The following is a 20,689-nucleotide window of genomic DNA, read 5'->3' as shown; positions in this document are numbered from 1 at the left end:
AGATGTTTCGGGGGGGACACATTTCAGCAGGACACAGGTGCTGCTGTGTGAAACGGGCCTGAGCAGTGTGGGAGAAGGAGGTCCTGAAGGGGCAGAAGGGACTGGGCTTCTCACTGAAGTTGAATTCACACTTTGAATATTTTTGTATTTTAAAGAATCCCTCCTTGCATGCAGAGAACTCGCTCAGCAGAGAAATCTTGGGACTCAATTAATCCAATAAATACTCTCACTTGTTTTTTTGGTAAAGGGTCTGGGCGATTCCTGTATGGCTTGTACTTTGTTCCAGTCCGGTTGTATCGCCCCACTTTCCAGTATGTGCCCAAGTTGTTTTACCTATTACATACCAATTTGACACTTTGGAGGCCTTTGTGGTTAAACAAGCATCATTTATCCTCTGGAACAGAATACTTAGTTGTTTCAGGAATTCTGTCCAGTTCTGGCTAACTAAGCACTGCAGTGTCATTAATCTAAAGCAGGGGTAGTCAAACTGCGGCCCTCCAGATGTCCATGGACTACAATTCCCAGGAGCCCCTGCCAGCTTTTGCTGGCAGGGGCTCCTGGGAATTGTAGTCCATGGACATCTGGAGGGCCGCAGTTTGACTACCCCTGATCTAAAGAGCAGTGTGTGGGAGGGGCTGGGGGTGTCATCATGCCCAATGTCATTTCCCCCTCCTTCTCTCCCACCCTTTTCTTTTTTAAGTCAACTTTCAGCCTTAAGCAGCAATTTGGCAAAATTTAAAGCTTGCTCAGAGTTTGGGGAGTGGACAGATCTCAGGCAAGTGTCATGCCATACACCCCCCTCCCAAAGCTGCCACTTTCTCCAGGGAAACTGTTCTCTGACATCTAAAGATCTATTAGGACAGTGGTTCTCAACCTGGGGGTCGGGACCCCTTTGGGGGTCGAACGACTCATTCACAGGAGTTGCGGCAGGGCGACCAGCTTGAGGGGGGTGGCGCCATCCACACAACAGCCTTGCGGGGTAGATCGAGATAGAGCGTTTGTCTGTCTGGAGCAGCGGAAAAGAGCAAGATCAGTGTGATGGGACAAGAGGAAGAACTGAACTGAGAAACCCCAGAAAAACAACCCAATTTATATACCATCATGAACAATGGATCTTCACGCCACGGGTCAGTTTCGGTTTAATTTCTGAGAAAGAACCCTTGAATAATTTTATGGCTGGGGGGTCACCACAACATCAGGAACTGGATTAAAGGGTCGCAGAGTCAGGAAGCCTGAGAACCACTTGTCTAAGAGATCTCCAGGCCCCAACCAGAGAAAGAAGGCATTTTTAATCTTGTCCCAAAAGGAAAGGAAAGGCCACCTTCAAGGATGTATGGCAAAGAGCCCCCAGGGACACCGAGGCACAGCTGTCCCTCCGCAGTGAATTACTGGGGAAATCTCTTGAGTTTCTGCAGTGGCAACTTGGCCGACTGATCCTTGCCCCTCAAAGCCAATGCTGAAGAAGTTTCTCCTTGATTCAACCAGCCGACATTAGACTGGGAACCTTTGACCAGGCTTTCATGAAACCCTGGGGTTTCTTGACGGCCCTGGGAGGGTTTCCCAACTGGGTGGGAGTTAATTCATTTTTATATATTCTTTAATTCTGTTAAACATTTGCTGGGGGGTGTGACCATGTCACACCATGTCACACACCCCAGATAGCCAGTGAGGAGCCTGGAGGGGCAGGAAGGGGAGGAGTCCCGGGTGGGTGTGTCCAGAGCTTGGCTGCCCAACCACATTCTGCACAATCTCCCCAATTCTCGGGTTTCTTGAAGGCTGGAGAATGTTTCAAGGGGTTCTCAAAAGTAAAAAAGTTGAGAAGGGCTGGTGAAGACAGATAACCACGTGTTGAGATGTCAGAAGAAGGGCAGGGCAGTTAAACATGGGATTAATCCCGTTAAGGTGAATCCGCAAACCAAGTGCAAAACAGAGCAACCGCCCTGCAGTCTCCCCCTTCGTAGGGAAATGCTGTGTTATTTCATACCAATTTGGCACAGCATTGAAGCCAAGAGGTCGCTGTTTTCAGGGCTGACTCATAACCAGGTGCACGGTGCAGAGACGACAAATGGCTCAAGGGTGACTTGAAAATAACAGAGTCTTTACTCCTTTGGAAACCGAGGCCGGGAGCAAAGGAACAGGCGAGGTGCTGATCTCTTAGGCCTGTGTGACCGGGGCCATGATCACCAGAGGGCCTAACCCCTGGAGGTTCAGCTTTACTCTGCACCAGGGTGATCCTAAGCAGAATTACGCCCTTCTCGGTTTAGGGTTGCACTGAGGTCTCCCTCCCTCCCAGAAATCCATCAATTCGTTCAGCTCCTGGACCTGTTTGCACTGTTACCCCTGTTACAATTAGTAGTATTAATGTTATGGTTATTTATATGTTATGGGTTGTTTCTTGTATTGTTTCTACGTTTTATGTAATCAGCCCTGAGCCTCCGGGGAGGGCGGTAGGTAGATAGATAGATAGGTAGATAGGTAAGTAGGTAGGTAGGTAAGTAGGTAGGTAGGTAGATAGGTAAGTAGGTAGGTAGGTAAGTAGTAGGTAGATAGATAGCTAAGTAGGTAAGTAGGTAAGTAGGTAGGTAAGTAGATAGATGGGTAAGTAGGTAGGTAGGTAAGTAGGTAGGTAGGTGGGTAGATAAGTAGGTAAATAGGCAGGTAGGTAGGTAAGTAGGTAGGTAGGTAGATAGATAAGTAGGTAAGTAGGTAGGTAGGTAGGTAGATAAGTAGGTAGGTAGGTAGGTAGGTAGGTAGATAAGTAGGTAGGTAGGTAGGTAGGTAGGTAGATAAGTAGGTAAGTAGGTAAGTAGGTAGGTAGATAAGATGTGCCCTTGCCTGACATTCAGTCTAAGTCCTCTGAAATCCATGGAGAAATTCTGCCCTATGTTCTGGGTTTCATTCCGCTAATTCTGACGTTGCAACCCAGCCTGATCTCATCAGGTCTTGTAAGCCAAGCAATGTCGGCCCTGCGAGTATTTGCATGGGAGGCCAGCCAGGGTTGGACTGCAGAGGCAGGTGACAACAACCCACGTCTGGCTCTCTCCTGCCTCGAAAACCTGATGGGGGGAGGGCTCTCCATAAGTGGGCTGCGATGTTGACCAACCCCCCCCCCCCCGTTTGCATTCAGCCTGTAGCCAAATTGAGTTTTCTCCTGTAGCCGAATCGCAAGAACGCCCCGGAAGCTGCCCAAGCAGCTAAAAGAGTCACTGGTCCCTCGAAGGCCAGTTGAGATAGCAAGATCCTAAAATAGTAACTTCAGCGATTAGAAGGGAGCAAAAGAGAAGAGGGAAAGCACTGCAGCCACTTAATTGGACAGAGACAGAGAGAAATGTTATGCAGTCTTGTTGAGAATACGCTGTGTACACTCTTGGGCCCGGTTTAAGCCTGATCCATGTGGCAGAACGTGGAGGGGGGTGGAAGGGGCCATATCTGAAAGATTGCAGTTCGGGGATCCTGCACAGAACAAATGCAAGCGGGTAGCCGTGTGGGTCTGAAGCAGCACAACAGAGTCCAGTGGCACCTTGAAGACCAACAAAGATTGATTCAAGGAGTCCGGAGGTTGCTGGGTTTGTTTCCGAAAGGGAACCGATGATGTGGGAGTTCTCCCTTGCTTAAAGGTAAAGGTCAAGGTATCCCCTGTGCAAGCACCGGGTCATGTCTGACCCTTGGGGTGACGCCCTCCAGCGTTTTCATGGCAGACTCAATACGGGGTGGTTTGCCAGTGCCTTCCCCAGTCATTACCGTTTACCCCCCAGCAGCAAGCTGGGTACTCATTTTACCCACCTCGGAAGGATGGAAGGCTGAGTCAACCTTGAGCCGGCTGCTGGGATCGAACTCCCAGCCTCATGGGCAGAGCTTTCAGACGGCTGCCTTACCACTCTGTGCCACAAGAGGCTCCCTTGCTTAGCGCATTGCTGAACTGTGCACAGAGGTCCAGCTTACCCCACCCACACCTGTTCCTCACGCTTGCCTGCATCTGTTTTTTTCCTTCCCAAGTAGGAACGGAAAAGGGGGCACCGATCACAGCTTGCCTCGCAGGAGCAAATCTTTGATGTGCAGGCTTGGAGCTAGAGTGCTTCATCAAGGCACGCATGTGTAGAAGGGGGGGGGGCACACGAAGAGACACGTGAGCTGGAAGAACTGAACGGCAACACAACCGGCCTGGGCGACAGTTTTAGACATTCCCCTTGTTAAATCTGAACGAAGGAAGAGTCAATTACAAAACAGAGAGCCGTTCTGGAACAGCAAAGGATGTGGAAGGGAAGATCATAGAACCATAGAGTTAGAAGGGATTTCAAGAGTCATTTAGTCCAACCCCTTACAGCAGGGGTAGTCAAACTGCGGCCCTCCAGATGTCCATGGACTACAATTCCCAGGAGCCCCCTGCCAGCATTTGCTGGCAGGGGCTCCTGGGAATTGTAGCCCATGGACATCTGGAGGGCCGCAGTTTGACTACCCCTGCCTTACAGAATGCAGGGAATTCCCAACTACCTGCCCACCCAATTCCAGGCCCAGACGATGCCTCCTCCTCCCCCCAAAAAACAGAATCCCTGGCCAGTCTGGCCTGCAGGAAATTCACCCCAAAGTGGCAATTGGCATTTCCCTGGGCTTGCAAGAAAAAGGGCCCAAAGAGTCAAGCACTGACACAGTCCCCTCTGCCCACCCACTCCCCATCTGCCTTAATTCACTGAGTCAGCATTTCTGTCCGATCTAGCCTCTGCTTAAAGACTTCCAAGGAAGGAGAACCCACCACCTCCCGAGGAAGATCCATTCATCCCTAGTTCCTTCTTTCTCTCACCCAGGACCAAATGCAAGCCCCAATCTGGCTGGCTGACAGAGAAATGACAAACTGTAGCTGGGTTCAGAGTTAACTCCTTCAGAGTTATACATGGCTGGCACACAAGTTCTCCGCATGCATTTTCTCAAGGATGTCTCAAGACCTTCCACTCTCCCAAGGATCTTCCTTGCTGCTGTCTGTCCAACCCCCCTTAAGGGCTGGGGGGGGGGCAGTGGCACAGTTGGTGAAGCCATGCCCACTGATGCCAGGGTAGCCTGACGGCCATGGGAATAGCAGCGTGCAGGGACTGCTCATGCCTAGTTGCGTCTAAGAAAACTGAAGTCCCAAAAGATCTGTCTTGGAGGGGCAATGAGGGAGTCATAGAATCCTAGAGTTGGAAGGGGCCACACAGGCCATCTAGTCCAACCCCCTGCTCAACGCAGGATCAGCCCTAAGCATCCTAAAGCATCCAAGAAAAGTGTGTATCCAACCTTTGCTTAAAGACTGCCAGTGAGGGGGAGCTCACCACCTCCTTAGGCAGCCTACTCCACTGCTGAACTACTCTCACTGTGAAAGATTTTTTCCTGATATCTAGCCTATATCGTTGTACTTGAAGTTTAAACCCATCACTGCGTGTCCTTTCCTCTGCAGCCAGCAGAAACAGCATCCTGCCCTCCTCCAAGTGACAACCTTTCAAATACTTAAAGAGGGCTATCATGTCCCCTCTCAACCTCCTTTTCTCCAGGCTGAACATTCCCAAGTCCCTCAACCTATCTTCGTAGGGCTTGGTCCCTTGGCCCCAGATCATCCTCGTCGCTCTCCTCTGTACCCTTTCAATTTTACCTACGTCCTTCTTGAAGTGAGGCCTCCAGAACTGCAGAGTCGATCCTTTCTGCCCAATCAAATGATCAGTAGGATTGCACATGGGATTTTTTAAAGCTATATTTGCATGGCTGGTGCTTCCCGAGTGGGACCAGAAGGGTCCTCCCAGCCACGCAGGATGCAAACAAGCCTCTGGGTTTGGCTAGGTGGAGAATTCAATGAGTCAGGAGTAGAACAATGCTTTTTTTTCCCTTTCCTTTTTTAATTGGAACCCATGAAAAGGTGTCTTTGTTCATCCATTCCACTCCATCTTTCCATCCCAGCCATCGGCAGGCTAATCTGCAGCCAGGGAGGGAATCTTGCATACAAATGGGAATTCTCTGTGGCAGCTGTTATCGTTCCAGGAGCGCAAGGCTAGAAAGGGGAAAGAACGTTTGAAAACACAGAGTCAGGATTTCAAATAATATTCCTGCTATAAAAGAACTAACCCTATATTTGACACACTGAGGCTGATTTTTCAGGGGGGGTGCCGCAGAAGGGTGAAGTTTGTGGCAGGATCTAGGCTAGCCTCTCCCAAATTTCTTACTCTTGAGAAACCCCAGAAGTGGGGCGATGGTGCAGAATATGGTTGGGAAGCAGAGCTGTGGACACGCCCGCCCGAGGCCCCTCCCCTCCCCACCCCCTCCAGGCCCATCATTGGCCATTTGGGGAAGGGAGGCGGGTTGACATGACTATATAGGGGCATAAAGGTAAAGGTAAAGGTAAAGGTATCCCCGAGTCATGTCTGGCCCTTGGGGTGACGCCCTCCAGCGTTTTCATGGCAGACTCAATGCGGGGTGGTTTGCCAGTGCCTTCCCCAGTCATTACCGTTTTACCCCCCAGCAAGCTGGGTCCTCATTTTACCGACCTCAGAAGGATGGAAGGCTGAGTCGACCTTGAGCCGGCTGCTGGGATCGAACTCCCAGCCTCATGGGCAGACAGCTTCAGACAACATGTTTGCTGCCTTACCACTCTGCGCCACAAGAGGCTCTTGTATGGGGCATATCTCCCCATAAATGTTCAACAAATTTTTAAAAAATGTATAAACAATTAATTAGCTCCCCGTGTAAATGGATTAGCTGCAAGTGTCAATGGGTTAGATATGACATTTCAGGGATGAAATAGAACTTTTTTGCTTTTTTTAATGACTGAGGAGATGGAATTGTGGAATAGGATCAGTGAGGGGCGGGCCAACGGGGAAATGACACGCCATCTCCGTTGCTTTCACTCCTTCTTTGGAAGCCCTGGTCTAGTGGCTGTTGGGATAGAGCCAAGGGAACTGTTGCCAGATGCCAGAGACCTTCCACAGCTGGATTCTGCTCAAGCAGGGTCATCTCAAAAAAGAAGGCTCCCATCTGGGCAGAGGCATAGACTGTTTCTGAATATCTTCTTTCAGCATCAGTTTGGATTTCCTTTGGATGCTGCAAGTGGACTGTAGCCTTTCAGTCTTGCAGTCTTACACAGCAGTGTTATTGTTATCCATGGCTCCTCTTAATATTTGTGAAACAGCCTGGGGGGTGGAACGTGTCCGGCTGTCCATGCTGGAATAGGGCCAATCAGGACGCCCTATCCCTGCAGCTCCCGCCCTCTGTCCATGGACTCTAGCCTCTTTGCTCTCAGATGTGCCTCAGTGCCTGGAGCCAACAGCAGGTAAGGGGAGAGGGCCCTGGGGAAAGGGTCATGGTGGAGGGCCTACTAACAAGGGCCTGCTAAGGAGTTCTGTCCCAGCCCTGCTAACGAACTGGCCAGCCCCTGCCCGCCCCCCTTGATCCGGCTACGAGCTGCGGCCCAAAGCCACCTTAAGCTGCCTGGCCAGGGGAAGGGACTCTTTCAAGGCCTGTTCTTAGGAACGGGCTTTGAAGTTAGTGATGTTATAATGTTATAACTCATGGTTTTTTAAACATTACACTTTGTGGGGGACGGTGGAGGCAATCAAGAGCACAGAATACTGGGAATCAGGTGCAACGAAAACAAAGGTGCAAGTACACACCGTTTTTGCAAAAAACACAGTTTTTGAAAAAGGGAAGGGTAGCAAAGCATGATGTGGGGCTGACTGTGTCAAGACTCAGTGCAGAAAGCATGTCTGGGATTTCAGCCTGGGAAATAAGGAAAGCCCAAATGAGGAAAGGTAGGGTCAAATCACAGCATCCAAAGGAAATTCAAGGCAAGGCTAAAACAAGGTATGTCTCCGAATGCAGGAACCATCTGTGTCTACAGAATGCCCACCTTGTCTTTACAGGCATTTCACTCATTCTAAAAGAGAAAATATTTCATAGGAGTTTTTTTTCCCCCAGGACTCCCCAAAATTCCCAAATTTTCTGTGTTTTTTTCCTAGTATTCCTTCAAATGTTCAATTTTCTGCTAAGAATAATTTTTAAAAAATCTCAGGAGGAAATGGGGTTTTTTTTCCTCTGAATTTTTCCTGTTCTCTGGTGCAGTGTACCTCTGCCACCTACCGCTGCTGTATCTGTACCAGATCTGGACACAGTCTTCATCCTCTGGCTTGGAGAGAATGCCGTCATCTGGCTGGTTGCCGTCCCAGTAGTTATAATCATACGATGAGCCGTCTGTCCACTCAAAATTGCTTTCCTGCCAAAAAGAGATCACCAGGGAGACAGGGATGGAAACAGAGCTGAAAGGATGTCATCATGGCCTTTCTCCAACAGCGATGGAAAATCAAACACCCAAGGGGGAATGACCACGATTAAACCAGGATGGTTGTCAGGGAAGAGAGCTCGAAGAAAGATGTCCTGATGGCAGTTTTCCTCGTGGCATAACATGAAACCAGCTTCGATCGGCATCGCCTCATCTAATGACTGCAACATGTCTTGTAAAAAGTGGGCGGAAATTTGTCCCCGCCTCCTTTTTTTAAAAAATTAAGCATTCAACGTGATGCTCTAGAGCAGGGGTAGTCAAACTGCGGCCCTCCAGATGTCCATGGACTACATTTCCCAGGAGCCCCTGCCAGCGAATGCTGGCAGGGGCTTCTGGGAATGGTAGTCCATGGACATCTGGAGGGCCGCAGTTTGACTACCCCCGCTCTAGAGAATTTGTTTGCTTCTGATGGTTTGCCGTGAGAGTCAAAGCGGATTACACAGCATTACGGAGTGGAATCAACAGTAGGAGGTGTCCAAAGTCGATGAAATGAGATTTGGTGTGCAGAAATAAGCATAAACAGTAACACAACACAGCACAAAACGTTAACACAACAAATAAATTAAATAAAAATGAACAATGATGAAATGACATGATCAGATCATAATTACAGTATGTACTGTAAACAGCAGTATAGTCCATATGCCCTAAACCAGGGGTAGTCAACCTGTGGTCCTCCAGATGTTCATGGACTACAATTCCCATGAGCCCCTGCCAGCGTTTGCTGGCAGGGGCTCATGGGAATTGTAGTCCATGAACATCTGGAGGACCACAGGTTGACTACCCCAGCCCTAAACCCTCTAGGATAGCAGTTTTCTGAACCATTTTATTACAGAACAGCCCTATTGCCTGGGTAGAATTATAGAATCATAGAACCATAGAGTTGGAAGGGGCCCTAGAGGCCAACTAGTCCCACCCCCTGCTCAAGGCAGGATCAGCAGAAAACATCCAGAATAAGAGTCTGTCTGGCCACTGCTTCAAGACCTCCTATAAGGGGGAGCTCACTACTAGAATCACAGAGTTGGAAGGGAACATAGAGGCCATCTAGCCCAACCCCCTGTTCAATGCAGGGTAAAAAGCAAAAAGCTCTTGAATCAGTTTTGCATCTTTTGCAAAAATCTAGGAGGGTCAGAACCTTCCTGAGCTCAGGCCAGCCATTCCACAAGAAGACAGCCACAACATGTACACGTGTACATGTATACAAAGGGATGCTGGCACCTGCAGAAGATCCAGCTCAGATGAACCAAGCTAACATGGCTTCGTACGTGATAGCCAGGTAACTGGTGGGCAACCAGTGGGAATAACAGACAGACTCTGCCTAGCTTCTGACAATACCTGAGCTATGCATTGTTTGCCCCAGCTGGAGTCTCTGAGTTGACTTTGAATGGGGACCTAAGTAGATGGGGCACTCCAGTCGTCTAGTTGTGATGCCGGTGTGTGACAGGATCCAAGTGACCACCTGGGCTGTGTCAAGGGAGGGGGCCAGACAGAGCTGGAAGAAAGTCCCTTTGGGCGCTGAATTAACTTGCTTCTCAAGCAGCCATGTTGCTCTCTCAGCCTCACCCACCCCACAGGGTGTCTATTGTGGGGAAGGGAAAGATGATTGTAAGCCAGTTTGATACTCCTTCGGGTAAAGAAAAGTGGCATATAAGAACCAACTCTTCTTCTTCTTCAGTAATCTCAGGGCTCTCTCAGTCTCCCCTCCCTCACAGGGTGTCTGTTGTGGGGAGAGGAAAGGGAAAGATGATTGTAAGCCGCTTTGAGCCTCCTTTGGGTAGAGAAAAGCGGCATATAAGAACCAACTCTTCTTCTTATTCTTCAACCACTGTGGGGTTTCAAGGCAGAAATGAGCCATTGCCCAAGGGCTCGTGATGGCTAACAAGATAAAACCCCAATACATAAAAAACCCAATACATAAAAACCCTAATAATGTATGGTATTTTATCCTAAGAAAAATTTCATACACCCATTTTTTTTGTTTTGTTTTGGCGGGGGGGGGGGGTGTTTCTCTGGACCAACATGGCTGCCTATTTTGAGAAGTCCACTATGACCAGTCCTGTCCACTTCCCAATGGCCAGTCTACCCTCAGTTTTGAATATTGAATGTAGCATCTTAAAGTTTTTATGTTGTCAGATGTTTTAAAATGTTTATAGTACTATTACTGTGTTGTTGTTTTTCCTCTTTTTAAATGGTCTTAGTTTTCAATTGCTTGTAGTTTAATTTTGGCCTGAATGACCGTAAATAAATATTGATTTGATTGATACCCTCAGTGAAAGTGAAGTGATTATTTTAATAAGCGGAGGCAGCAGCTTCGGAGGCATCCCCAGACGGACAGAAACATAAATCCTGAGGGGAGAGGGAAGCTCATGTCACAACAAATGTCCTAAGTCCGCAGGGTGTAAGCTCAAACCTCGTGATGCAGCTGACTGGCCATTTAATGCTCAGAGGATGTGAAAATATTCTCATTCTTTTGATATTCTCATTCTTTTCTTTAATCCCGGATTTATCTGAGAGGATTGCCCCCCGTAGACACCAACAAGACTCTTGACTGTAGCATCGGAGCAGGATCGTACACACTTATCGCTTGAGCTGAGGATGGGCCCCCGGTTCAGGTCCTATCTTGCTTTTGGAGTATTTATTTATTTTTATTTTATTTATGTATTCACATGTATAGACCACCCAAAGAGCTTCTTGTGGCGCAGAGTGGTAAGGCAGCAGACATGCAGTCTGAAAGCTCTGCCCGTGAGGCTGGGAGTTTGATCCCAGCAGCCGGCTCAAGGTGGACTCAGCCTTCCATCCTTCCGAGGTCGGTAAAATGAGTCCCCAGCTTGCTTGCTGGGGGGTAAACGGTAATGACTGGGGAAGGCACTGGCAAACCACCCCGCATTGAGTCTGCCATGAAAACGCTGGAGGGCGTCACCCCAAGGGTCAGACATGACTCAGTGCTTGCACAGGGGATACCTTTACCTTTACCTTTAACTTAAGAGTCTCTTGTGGTGCAGAGTGGTAAGGCAGCAGACATGCAGTCTGAAAGCTTTGCCCATGAGGCTGGGAGTTCAATCCCAGCAGCCGGCTCAAGGTGGACTCAGCCTTCCATCCTTCCGAGGTCGGTAAAATGAGTACCCAGCTTGCTGGGGGGTAAACGGTAATGACTGGGGAAGGCACTGGCAAACCACCCTGTATTGAGTCTGCCATGAAAACGCTGGAGGGCGTCACCCCAAGGGCCAGACATTACCCGGTGCTTGCACAGGGGATAGACCACCCTCCCTGAAGGCTCCCCGAAGGACCACCCCCACTCCCCCACAAGTCAATGTTTCGCCTTGAGTTGCAGATGGTCGGCAAGGTAGCGGTGGGGGCTGGTCACTTATCAGGTCATCAAGAAGATCGTAGGAACAGCCCAGGTGTCGGGCTGGCCCCAGGAGAAAAGGAATTACAAAGGAAGTGAAAGGAAGTGAAAGGCAAGGGGCCCAGCAGGTGGGGGGGGGAGGATGTATCTGACCAGGAGATATGAGGAATCAAATCAAACAGAACCAAACATTAAACATGGCAAATCCCACAGGGTTTTGACATCCTGTTGTAAGCTGCCACAGGCCAGCTCACCCCAGGAGTGGATGAGTGATAGGGTTGTGTCCTGCATTCTGCAGGGGGTTGGACTAGATGACCCAGGAGGCCCCTTCCAATTCTGCTATTCTATGATTTGATGAGTGGTGCATAGAAATTGAAGGTAGAAATATAAATAAATAAAGGGTCATTGTCTGGCTGGCTTCTCTAAATGAGGAGATTCTCAGGAACCCCTGAAGGAGTCCAAGTCAAAAGGTTCCTAAGTTTTCCTGGGCCCATTCTGCACTTGTTTGATAATGTGCTTTCAATGCACTTTAGAAGTGGATTTTCCTGTTCCGCACAGGAAAATCCAGCCGCAAAAGCACAGTGAAAGTGCATTATCCGACAGTTGCAGAATTGGCCCTGGACAGTTTTGATGTTTTTTTTTTACAAGGAAGAGTTCACTTACGGAATTCACTGCCACAGGATTTGACCACGAGCCAGCCCAGATGAGAGACTGGCAGTTCTGTTTTGCCTTGCCCCCCCCCCCCATGACAAATATGAGAAGCATGGCTTAGTCTACTTCTGACTGGAACCATAAGAGGAGGCTGGATCCTCCACATATGCCGTCAGCTTGGTGACCTTGGGAATGGTCGTAGTCCTGCTGTTAGAGCTGTTCTCACAGAGCGGTTTCCCTCAGAGCTCTCTCAGCCCCATGTACCTCACAGGGTGCCTGTTGTGGGGAGAGGAAAGGGAAGGGGATTGTGAGCCGCTTGGAGACTCCTTCGGGTAGAGAAAAGCGGCATCTAGGAACCAACTCTTCTTCTTCTTCAGTCATCTCAGGGCTCTCTTAGTCTCCACTCCCTCACAGGGTGTCTGTTGTCGGGAGAGGAAAGGGAAGGTGAATGTAAGCCACTTTGAGACGCCTTTGGGTAGAGAAAAGCGGCATATAAGAACCAACTCTTCTTCTTCTTCTTCTTCTTTAGTAATACCAGGGCTCTCTCAGCCTCACCCACCTCACAGGGTGTCTGTTGTGGGGAGAGGAAGGGGAGGCGATTGTAAGCCGCTTTGAGCCTCCTTCGGGGAGAGAAAAGTGGCATATAAGAACCAACTCTTCTTCTTCTTTAGTAATACCAGGGCTCTCTCAGCCTCACCCACCTCACAGGGTGTCTGTTGTGGGGAGAGGAAGGGGAGGCGATTGTAAGCCGCTTTGAGCCTCCTTCGGGGAGAGAAAAGTGGCATATAAGAACCAACTCTTCTTCTTCTTCTTCTTCTTCAGTATTATCAGGGCTCTCTCAGCCTCCCCTCCCTCACAGGGTGTCTGTTGTGGGGAAAGGAGAGGGAAGGCGACTGTAAGCTACTTTGAGACTCCTTCGGGTAGAGAAAAGGGGCATATAAGAACCAACTCTCCTTCTTCAACCACTGTGGGGTTTCAAGGCAGAAATGAGCCATTGCCCAAGGGCTCATGACGGCTAACAAGATAAAACCCCAATACATAAAAAACCCAATACATAAAAACCCCAATAAAATAAAATGTATGGTATTTTATCCGAAGAAAAATGTCATACACCCGTTTTTTTTTGTTTTGTTTTGGCGGGGGGGGGGGAGGGTTGTTTCTCTGGACCAACGGCTGCCTGTTTTGAGAAGTCCAGCATGACCAGTCCTGTCCACTTCCCCATGGCCAGTCTACCCTCAGTCTTGAATACTGAATGTAACAACTTACAAGTTTTATGTTGTCAGATGTTTTAAAAAATTTATAGTACTATTACTGTGTTTTTTTCTTCTTCTTCTCTTTTTAAATGGTCTTAGTTTTCAATTGCTTGTAGTTTAATTTTGGCCTGAATGACCGTAAATAAATATTGATTTGATTGATACCCTCAGTGAAAGTGAAGTGATTATTTTAATAAGCGGAGGCAGCAGCTTCGGAGGCATCCCCAGACGGACAGAAACTCAAGTCCTGAGGGGAGAGGGAAGCTCATGTCACAACAAATGTCCTAAGTCCACAGGGTGTTGCTCAAGCCTCATGATGCAGCTGACTGGCCATTTGATGCTCAGAGCATGTGAAAATATACAGATAGATATTCTCATTCTTTTCTTTAATCCCAGATGTACCTGCTTATCTGAGAGGATTGCCCCCCGTAGACACCAACAAGACTCTTGATTGTAGCATCGGAGCAGGATCGTAAACACTTATCGCTTGAACTGAGGATGGGCCCTCGGTTCAGGTCCTATCTTGCTTTTGGAGTATTTATTTATTTTTATTTTATTTATGTATTCACACGTATAGACCACCCAAAGAGCCTCTTGTGGCGCAGAGTGGTAAGGCAGCAGACATGCAGCCTGAAAGCTCTGCCCACGAGGCTGGGAGTTCGATCCCAGCAGCCGGCTCAAGGTCGACTCAGCCTTCCATCCTTCCGAGGTGGGTGAAATGAGTCCCCAGCTTGCTGGGGGGTAAACAGTAATGACTGGGGAAGGCACTAGCAAACCACCCCGTATTGAGTCTGCCATGAAAACGCTGGAGGGCGTCACCCCAAGGGGCAGACATGACTCGGTGCTTGCACAGGGGATAGGCCACCCTCCCTGAAGGCTCCCCGAAGGACCACCCCCACTCCCCCACAAGTCAATGTTTCGCCTTGAGTTGCAGATGGTCAGCAAGGTAGCGGTGGGGGCTGGTCACTTATCAGGTCATCAAGAAGATAGTAGGAACAGCCCAGGTGTCGGGCTGGCCCCAGGAGAAAAGGAATTACAAAGGAAGTGAAAGGAAGTGAAAGGCAAGGGGCCCAGCAGGTGGTGGGGGAGGATGTATCTGACCAGGAGATATGAGGAATCAAATCAAACAGAACCAAACATTAAACATGGCAAATCCCACAGGGTTTTGACATCCTGTTGTAAGCTGCCACAGGCCAGTCAACCCCAGAAGTGGATGAGTGATAGGGTTGTGTCCTGCATTTTGCAGGGGGTTGGACTAAATGACCCAGGAGGTCCCTTCCAACTCTGCTATTCTATGATTTGATGAGCGGTGCATAGAAATCGAAGGTATAAATATAAATAAATAAAGGGTCATTGTCTGGCCCAGGCTGGGAGGGCTGTCCAAATAGCTGGCTTCTCTAAATGAGGAGATTCTCAGGAACCCCTGAAGGAGTCCAAGTCAAAAGGTTCCTAAGTTTTCCTGGGCCCATTCTGCACTTGTTTGATAACGTGCTTTTAATGCACTTTAGAAGTGGATTTTCCTGTTCCGCACGGGAAAATCCAGCCGCAAAAGCACAGTGAAAGTGCATTATCCAACAGTTGCAGAATTGGCCCTGGACAGTTTTGATGTTTTTTTTTACAAGGAAGAGTTCACTTACGGAATTCACTGCCACAGGATTTGACCACGAGCCAGCCCAGATGAGAGACTGGCAGTCCTGTTTTGCCTTGCCCCCCCCCCCCATGACAAATATGAGAAGCATGGCTTAGTCTACTTCTGACTGGAACCATAAGAGGAGGCTGGATCCTCCACATATGCAGTCAGCTTGGTGACCTTGGGAATGGTCGTAGTCCTGCTGTTAGAGCTGTTCTCACAGAGCGGTTTCCCTCAGAGCTCTCTCAGCCCCATGTACCTCACAGGGTGCCTGTTGTGGGGAGAGGAAAGGGAAGGAGATTGTAAGCCGCTTGGAGACTCCTTGGGGTAGAGAAAAGCGGCATCTAGGAACCAACTCTTCTTCTTCTTCAGTCATCTCAGGGCTCTCTCAGCCTCACCCACCTCACAGGGTGCCTGTTGTGGGGAGAGGAAGGGAAGGAGATTGTAAGCCACTTTGAGACTCCTTCAGGTAGAGAAAAGCAGGGTATAAAACCAGCTCTTCTTGTCCTTGTTGTTTGCGGAACCATATGTTGATGGACAACCGAAGCTGGATTGAATGGGCTCTCGGCTCTGATCCAGCAGGGTCCTCCTCACAGGGTCTGTGATGCTTCGGTTCCTTACCTGCCTGAGGTCGTTCAGCCCCATCCAGATATCGGTGGGTATCCCAGGTACGCGGCTGTTTACCAAGTCGTATACAAATACGTTCTCTTCCCAGCTGCCAAACAAACAGGGAGATGTAGGGTGAAGAGGCAATCCACCAGAGGGTTGGTGTAATGAGCAAACAGTATTGCTGGGTGCTAGGCAATGTGTCAGGAGAGCAACGGATAAAACACACCTGGTGTCCATAATGCTTGAGTGGTGTGGAGAAAAGGAGACAGTACCGTACAATGGTTGCAAGCACAGCCAGACAACCACCCTCTCCACCCCCTCAGTTTCAGGTTTTCACTTGGGTGCAAGATCTTACCTTGCAGAGACTGCCCTTTCATGGCAGTCATGTCTGACCAATGCTAATGGGAGGGAGGCCTTGTTTCTGGCCTACACCGGAGGAAAATCCCTGTTAGGGTCCTTTCCAAACTCTGGCCGTGTGCAAGAAGGTTGCCAGGATGCAAGAGCAGGCTTTGACACGAGGACAGCCGCTGTTCAGTCCTTACCTGTGAATGGAAGCCAGCTTGGCCGACTTGAGACCAATGGAAAACTCTGCACAGTACAAGTCTGCCTCGGCCCACGTTTTATTGATGGGGAAGTATCTGTAACAGGACCCTTCAAATTCAGTCCAGAAGAGAGGGCAAGAGTAAGACAGGAGCGGATCTGGCAAAGCTGAGGGAAGGGGAAAGAAATCTGTTAGAGGTAGCGTACAGGGCCATATTATCTCTCAGAGGTGGCATACAAGGCTGTAGCTGGTTTTATCTGTTAGAGGTGACGTACGGGACTATATTATCTGTTAGAGGTGACGTACGGGACTATATTATCTGTTAAAGGTAGTGTATTGGGCCGTAGCTGATATTACCTCTTAGAGGTGGTTTCCAGGGCTATAGCTGGTTCCTTATTCAACAAGGCCACTGTGTTCCAGCTGGGTTGCCAAGAGATGAATAGAGCACAGTGTCGCTTCATACCCCAACAAAAGCTTATACAATTCTGTTGCCTAGTTCAAATAGTTCCGTGTATAAATGGAAACGGATGGTGGGATAAGTGACGTTTGTCTTTAAGCTGCTGCTTGACTCCAGTCAAATTTCGAATAGGTGAAGCTGCACTTCAGGTCAGAAGGTGTAACTTACACCTTGATTTTAGTAATGTTAATGTTGAAATTTTTCCTCCCCTTTCCTTTTTCTAAGCACTCTGACATACTTTGGGTCCAGCTGCATAAGAGACCAGGGTCGCTTCCGCTCCAAGTGTTTAACCTTGAGCTTCGTTTGAGCTAGAGGTTAAATCAGGGTATAAGTTTTGTCATAAATTACAATACTCCCTGACCTGGGAAGCGAGGAATAAAACATTACTATTTCAGGGGATATATATATCTATGAGATTTACCTATTCTAAAACCCAGTTCAAAATTCTAAATGGAGACATCAAGGTACAACCCTGACTCTGGTCAAAGGGAAGGAAAGCAAAATTTTTGTAATTTTTTGGGGGGGAGGGTATTGTGATTGTTTTATGGGGTGTTTAAATTGCTGGGAGCGGCGGTATACAAATTAACTAATACACAAAAACAAATAATAGCAAATAATAAATAAAATGGTATGGCATGGTAGTTAGAACACTGGACTAAGATTTAGGAGAAAAAGGCTCAAACCCCCACACTGCTAAGAAGCCATAGATCAGGGGTAGTCAACCTGTGGTCCTCCAGATGTCAATGGACTACAATTCCCATGAGCCCCTGCCAGCATTTGCATTCGCTGGCAGGGGCTCGTGGGAATTGTAGTCCATGGACATCTGGAGGACCACAGGTTGACTACCCCTGCCGTAGATGATACTCTCATACTAACCTGCCTCACAGGGTTGTTGTGAGAATCAAACAGGAATTGTTTTGAGCTCCTTGGAGGAGGGCTGGAATAAACCTGATGGTTTATTCTTGAGTGGGGTGGGTTGAATCAGTGGTCCAATGGCACATCCCTTGGATGCAGCTCTGGTGGTGTATCTTTGCACACTTCTTCTCTTAAAATAGTTGTGGCAGGGAACACCTGTCACTCGCTATTGGTCGAGTCAGCAGGCTATGAGGGCCAGGAAACCGCTGCTATCTCAAAGCTGCCCACCACTGCTGTCAGAATGAATTAGCAGCGGCTGACCTACAGCGGCTGACCTCAACACTACAGATTGCATAGTGTGAAGGAAAGAAAATCCGGTGGAAACAAAGATAAAGGATCCTCAGAAGCACCGATTAGATAAACCACAGGGCACAGAAAACAGGCCTGGGTCTTTTAAGCACAGTCCGCACCATTTCCTCCTGTCAATCTCACTCAGGTCAGGGACTGGGGGATTTCATGAGGCGAAAGGCCAGGAGGACTCCTTCAGTTTCCAAAGGAAGCCTTGTCAGGAATTTCCTTCTCAAAAGAATGAGGGCCTGGGAGAAGGCAAGCAGAAGCAGAAGAGGGCAAGCAGAAGCACAAGCTGTACCACTGAACCATAGATTGGCATGACTGTTGGCATGACCGCATTCAGGGCACACTAGAAGGAAGGCGCAAGACATTTAAAAGAAAGGTTGCATATGAGGAAAGGTTCGGGGAGCTTGGTCTGATTAGCCTGGAGAGGAGACAACTGAGAGGGGAGCTGACAACCATCTTCAAGGATTTAAAAGGCTGCCATATGGAGGACGGAGCAGAGTTGTTCTCTCTTGCCCCGCAGGGACGGACCAGAACGAATGGGATGGAATTAATTCAAGAGAAATTCCATCTAAACATCCGGAAGAAGTTCCTGACAGTCAGAGCGGTTTCTCAGTGGAACAGGCTTCCTCGGGAGGTGGTGGGTTCTCCATCTTTGGAGATTTTTAAACAGAGGCTAGAGAGCCCTCTGACGGAGAGGCTGATTCTGTGAAGGATCAAGGGGGTGGCAGGTGATAGTGGATGAGTAATAGGGTTGTGAGTGTCCTGCATAGTGCAGGGGGCTGGACTAGATGACCCAGGAGGTCCCTTCCTACTCTATGATTCTATGATTCTATGAAAAAAATGGAATTCCGTAACCCTTTCTACCCAGGCCAATTCCCCCAATGAAAACATCTAGCAGTAGCTTTCCTCACCTGCAGGAAAGGGTCTAAAGCAGGGGTAGTCAAACTGCGGCCCTCCAGATGTCCATGGACTACAATTCCCAGGAGCCCCCTGCCAGCAAATGCTGGCAGGGGGCTCCTGGGAATTGCAGTCCATGGACATCTGGAGGGCCGCAGTTTGACTACCCCTGGTCTAAAGGGTCATCCTACTTTTTTTCAGCCTGTGGGGCAAAGGCATCTTGGGAAATTTGGCTGAGTCAGGCAGCTGCCACATGCCTGCTGTTTACATCCAGGAGAATGAGGTTTCGGCACGGATTACAGGTGCCCTTTGGGAGCATTTGGGCCAGGCCCCACTTTCCAGTTCCGAGCGAAAGGAAGAAGGAAGCCCATTCAAGCCACTGCGTGCTTGGGTTATTCTACACCCGTCTCCCCAGCAGGTAACATGAATGCGACTGGCTTCAGCACGCAGGAGAGGCCTGCAGGAATGTGAAGGCTAAATGGGCCGGAGAAGAAAGACAGACTTGGGGGGGGGGGGTCAATCTCTAATTAGCACCTTCTTTGTTCAGCCTCCCCAGGTGGCTTCTGCTCAGTCTCCGGAAGAGCTGCCATTAAGAGTTTTTTAACTCCCGGGGTACAGTAATTGGAAGCGCCAGGGCTGGTCCAGACTTCCTTTGCCGGTTGGACTTTTGGAAAAAGCAGAGGCATATAATAGAGTCAGTGCAGAAGTACATAGAGCTGAGCTGGATGTCCCCTTTCTGCTTCTTCCATCTCTCCATCTGCTGCACCCGCACACCTCTTCTTCCTCCCCTGCAGTCTCCCCTGGATCCCATGTCTTTCTTTGGCTTATCGGTAAAGGAGTCTTTTGAAAATATGGCCCCATAAGAGGACATTGGAAGGAGCCTATTATTTGGGGGGGGGGGAGGATACTTTAGAACAGGGGTGGCCAAACTGTCGCTCTCCAGATGTCCATGGACTACAATTCCCATGAGCCCCTAGTCCATGGACATCTGGAGAGGCACAGTTTGGCCACCCCTGCTTTAGGGCATTTAGAAGCATGCCATATTACTGGTGCAATCCCTATGGAAATGCACTCCCTGTGGGGTATTTTTTTTTGGGGGGGGGAGACATACTGCTTTCTTTCTGAGAAAGAATCCAGGGGTGACCTGTTCTCCTAGGTTGTAGCTGAAGGGGCTGTCTACAGCGCTGATTGGGTGGCTGGTGTGTCAGTCAAAGAGTCACAACAGTAGCTCGGCCAGCGTAGGGGGAGGGATCAATAGACTTTGAAATAAGTACATTCCGAACATCAGATCAATGAAACTCAGAAATGCACCTAACAATACACAGATGGCCAGGCAGCCTACTTGAAGCCTCAAGGGAGGGGAAAGACGCTCTGGGTTCGGATTCTTCAATCTTGTGTCGATCCCGCCCTCTCGGTGTGACCTAACTCACAGGGGTGTTGTGGGAATACAGCGGGGCAGCATGAACTGGCTTAAAAGAAGGGCCTCATCTAGCTATAATTATATATATTTTAAAAAACCTACAGCGAAGACTCTCAAACGCCCTGCTTGGTGGCCGTTAGTTCTTTACTCCCGACAAAATCAGGGGTTTAAACCATTCTGAGAACCTCGCCATTCAAATTTCTGCAGAATCATTCCACGCTACCTCCTTTGGTTTTAATGGATATAGAATAGAGCTACTCGGCATGGAGTTGCCCTGTCGGTCCCATTGGGATGTAATTTAAAAAAACTGCAGCACCTTCAAGTAATTTCATGCCCAACCGGAACAGCTGTCTGGAAACAGCATCTGAGATGCAATAATG

At 48.8% G+C, this 20,689-nt stretch overlaps 1 protein-coding gene across 2 annotated transcripts in view; it reads right to left on the bottom strand.

Moving 5' to 3' along the window:
- Positions 1-5,749: 5,749 nt before the first annotated feature.
- Positions 5,750-20,689, bottom strand: part of CLEC19A (C-type lectin domain containing 19A) — a 16,402-nt gene continuing 1,462 nt past the window's right edge. Inside the window, exons 2-5 of one of the 2 annotated variants that reach the window (XM_077316550.1) lie at positions 16,325-16,490; positions 15,795-15,888; positions 8,082-8,227; positions 5,750-6,013 (exon numbers count right to left, since the gene is read on the bottom strand). In XM_077316550.1, the coding sequence (XP_077172665.1) occupies positions 5,992-6,013; positions 8,082-8,227; positions 15,795-15,888; positions 16,325-16,490 (428 nt within the window). In that variant the 3' untranslated portion in view covers positions 5,750-5,991. The remainder of the gene's footprint in view (positions 6,014-8,081; positions 8,228-15,794; positions 15,889-16,324; positions 16,491-20,689) is intronic. The other variant, XM_077316549.1, reaches the window with a different exon arrangement.

Source organism: Paroedura picta, chromosome 17 (assembly GCF_049243985.1).
Source record: "Paroedura picta isolate Pp20150507F chromosome 17, Ppicta_v3.0, whole genome shotgun sequence".
Classification (NCBI taxonomy): domain Eukaryota; kingdom Metazoa; phylum Chordata; class Lepidosauria; order Squamata; family Gekkonidae; genus Paroedura; species Paroedura picta.
Note: the sequence above shows the minus strand (reverse complement) of the source record. Positions and strands in the feature narration are given on the sequence as shown.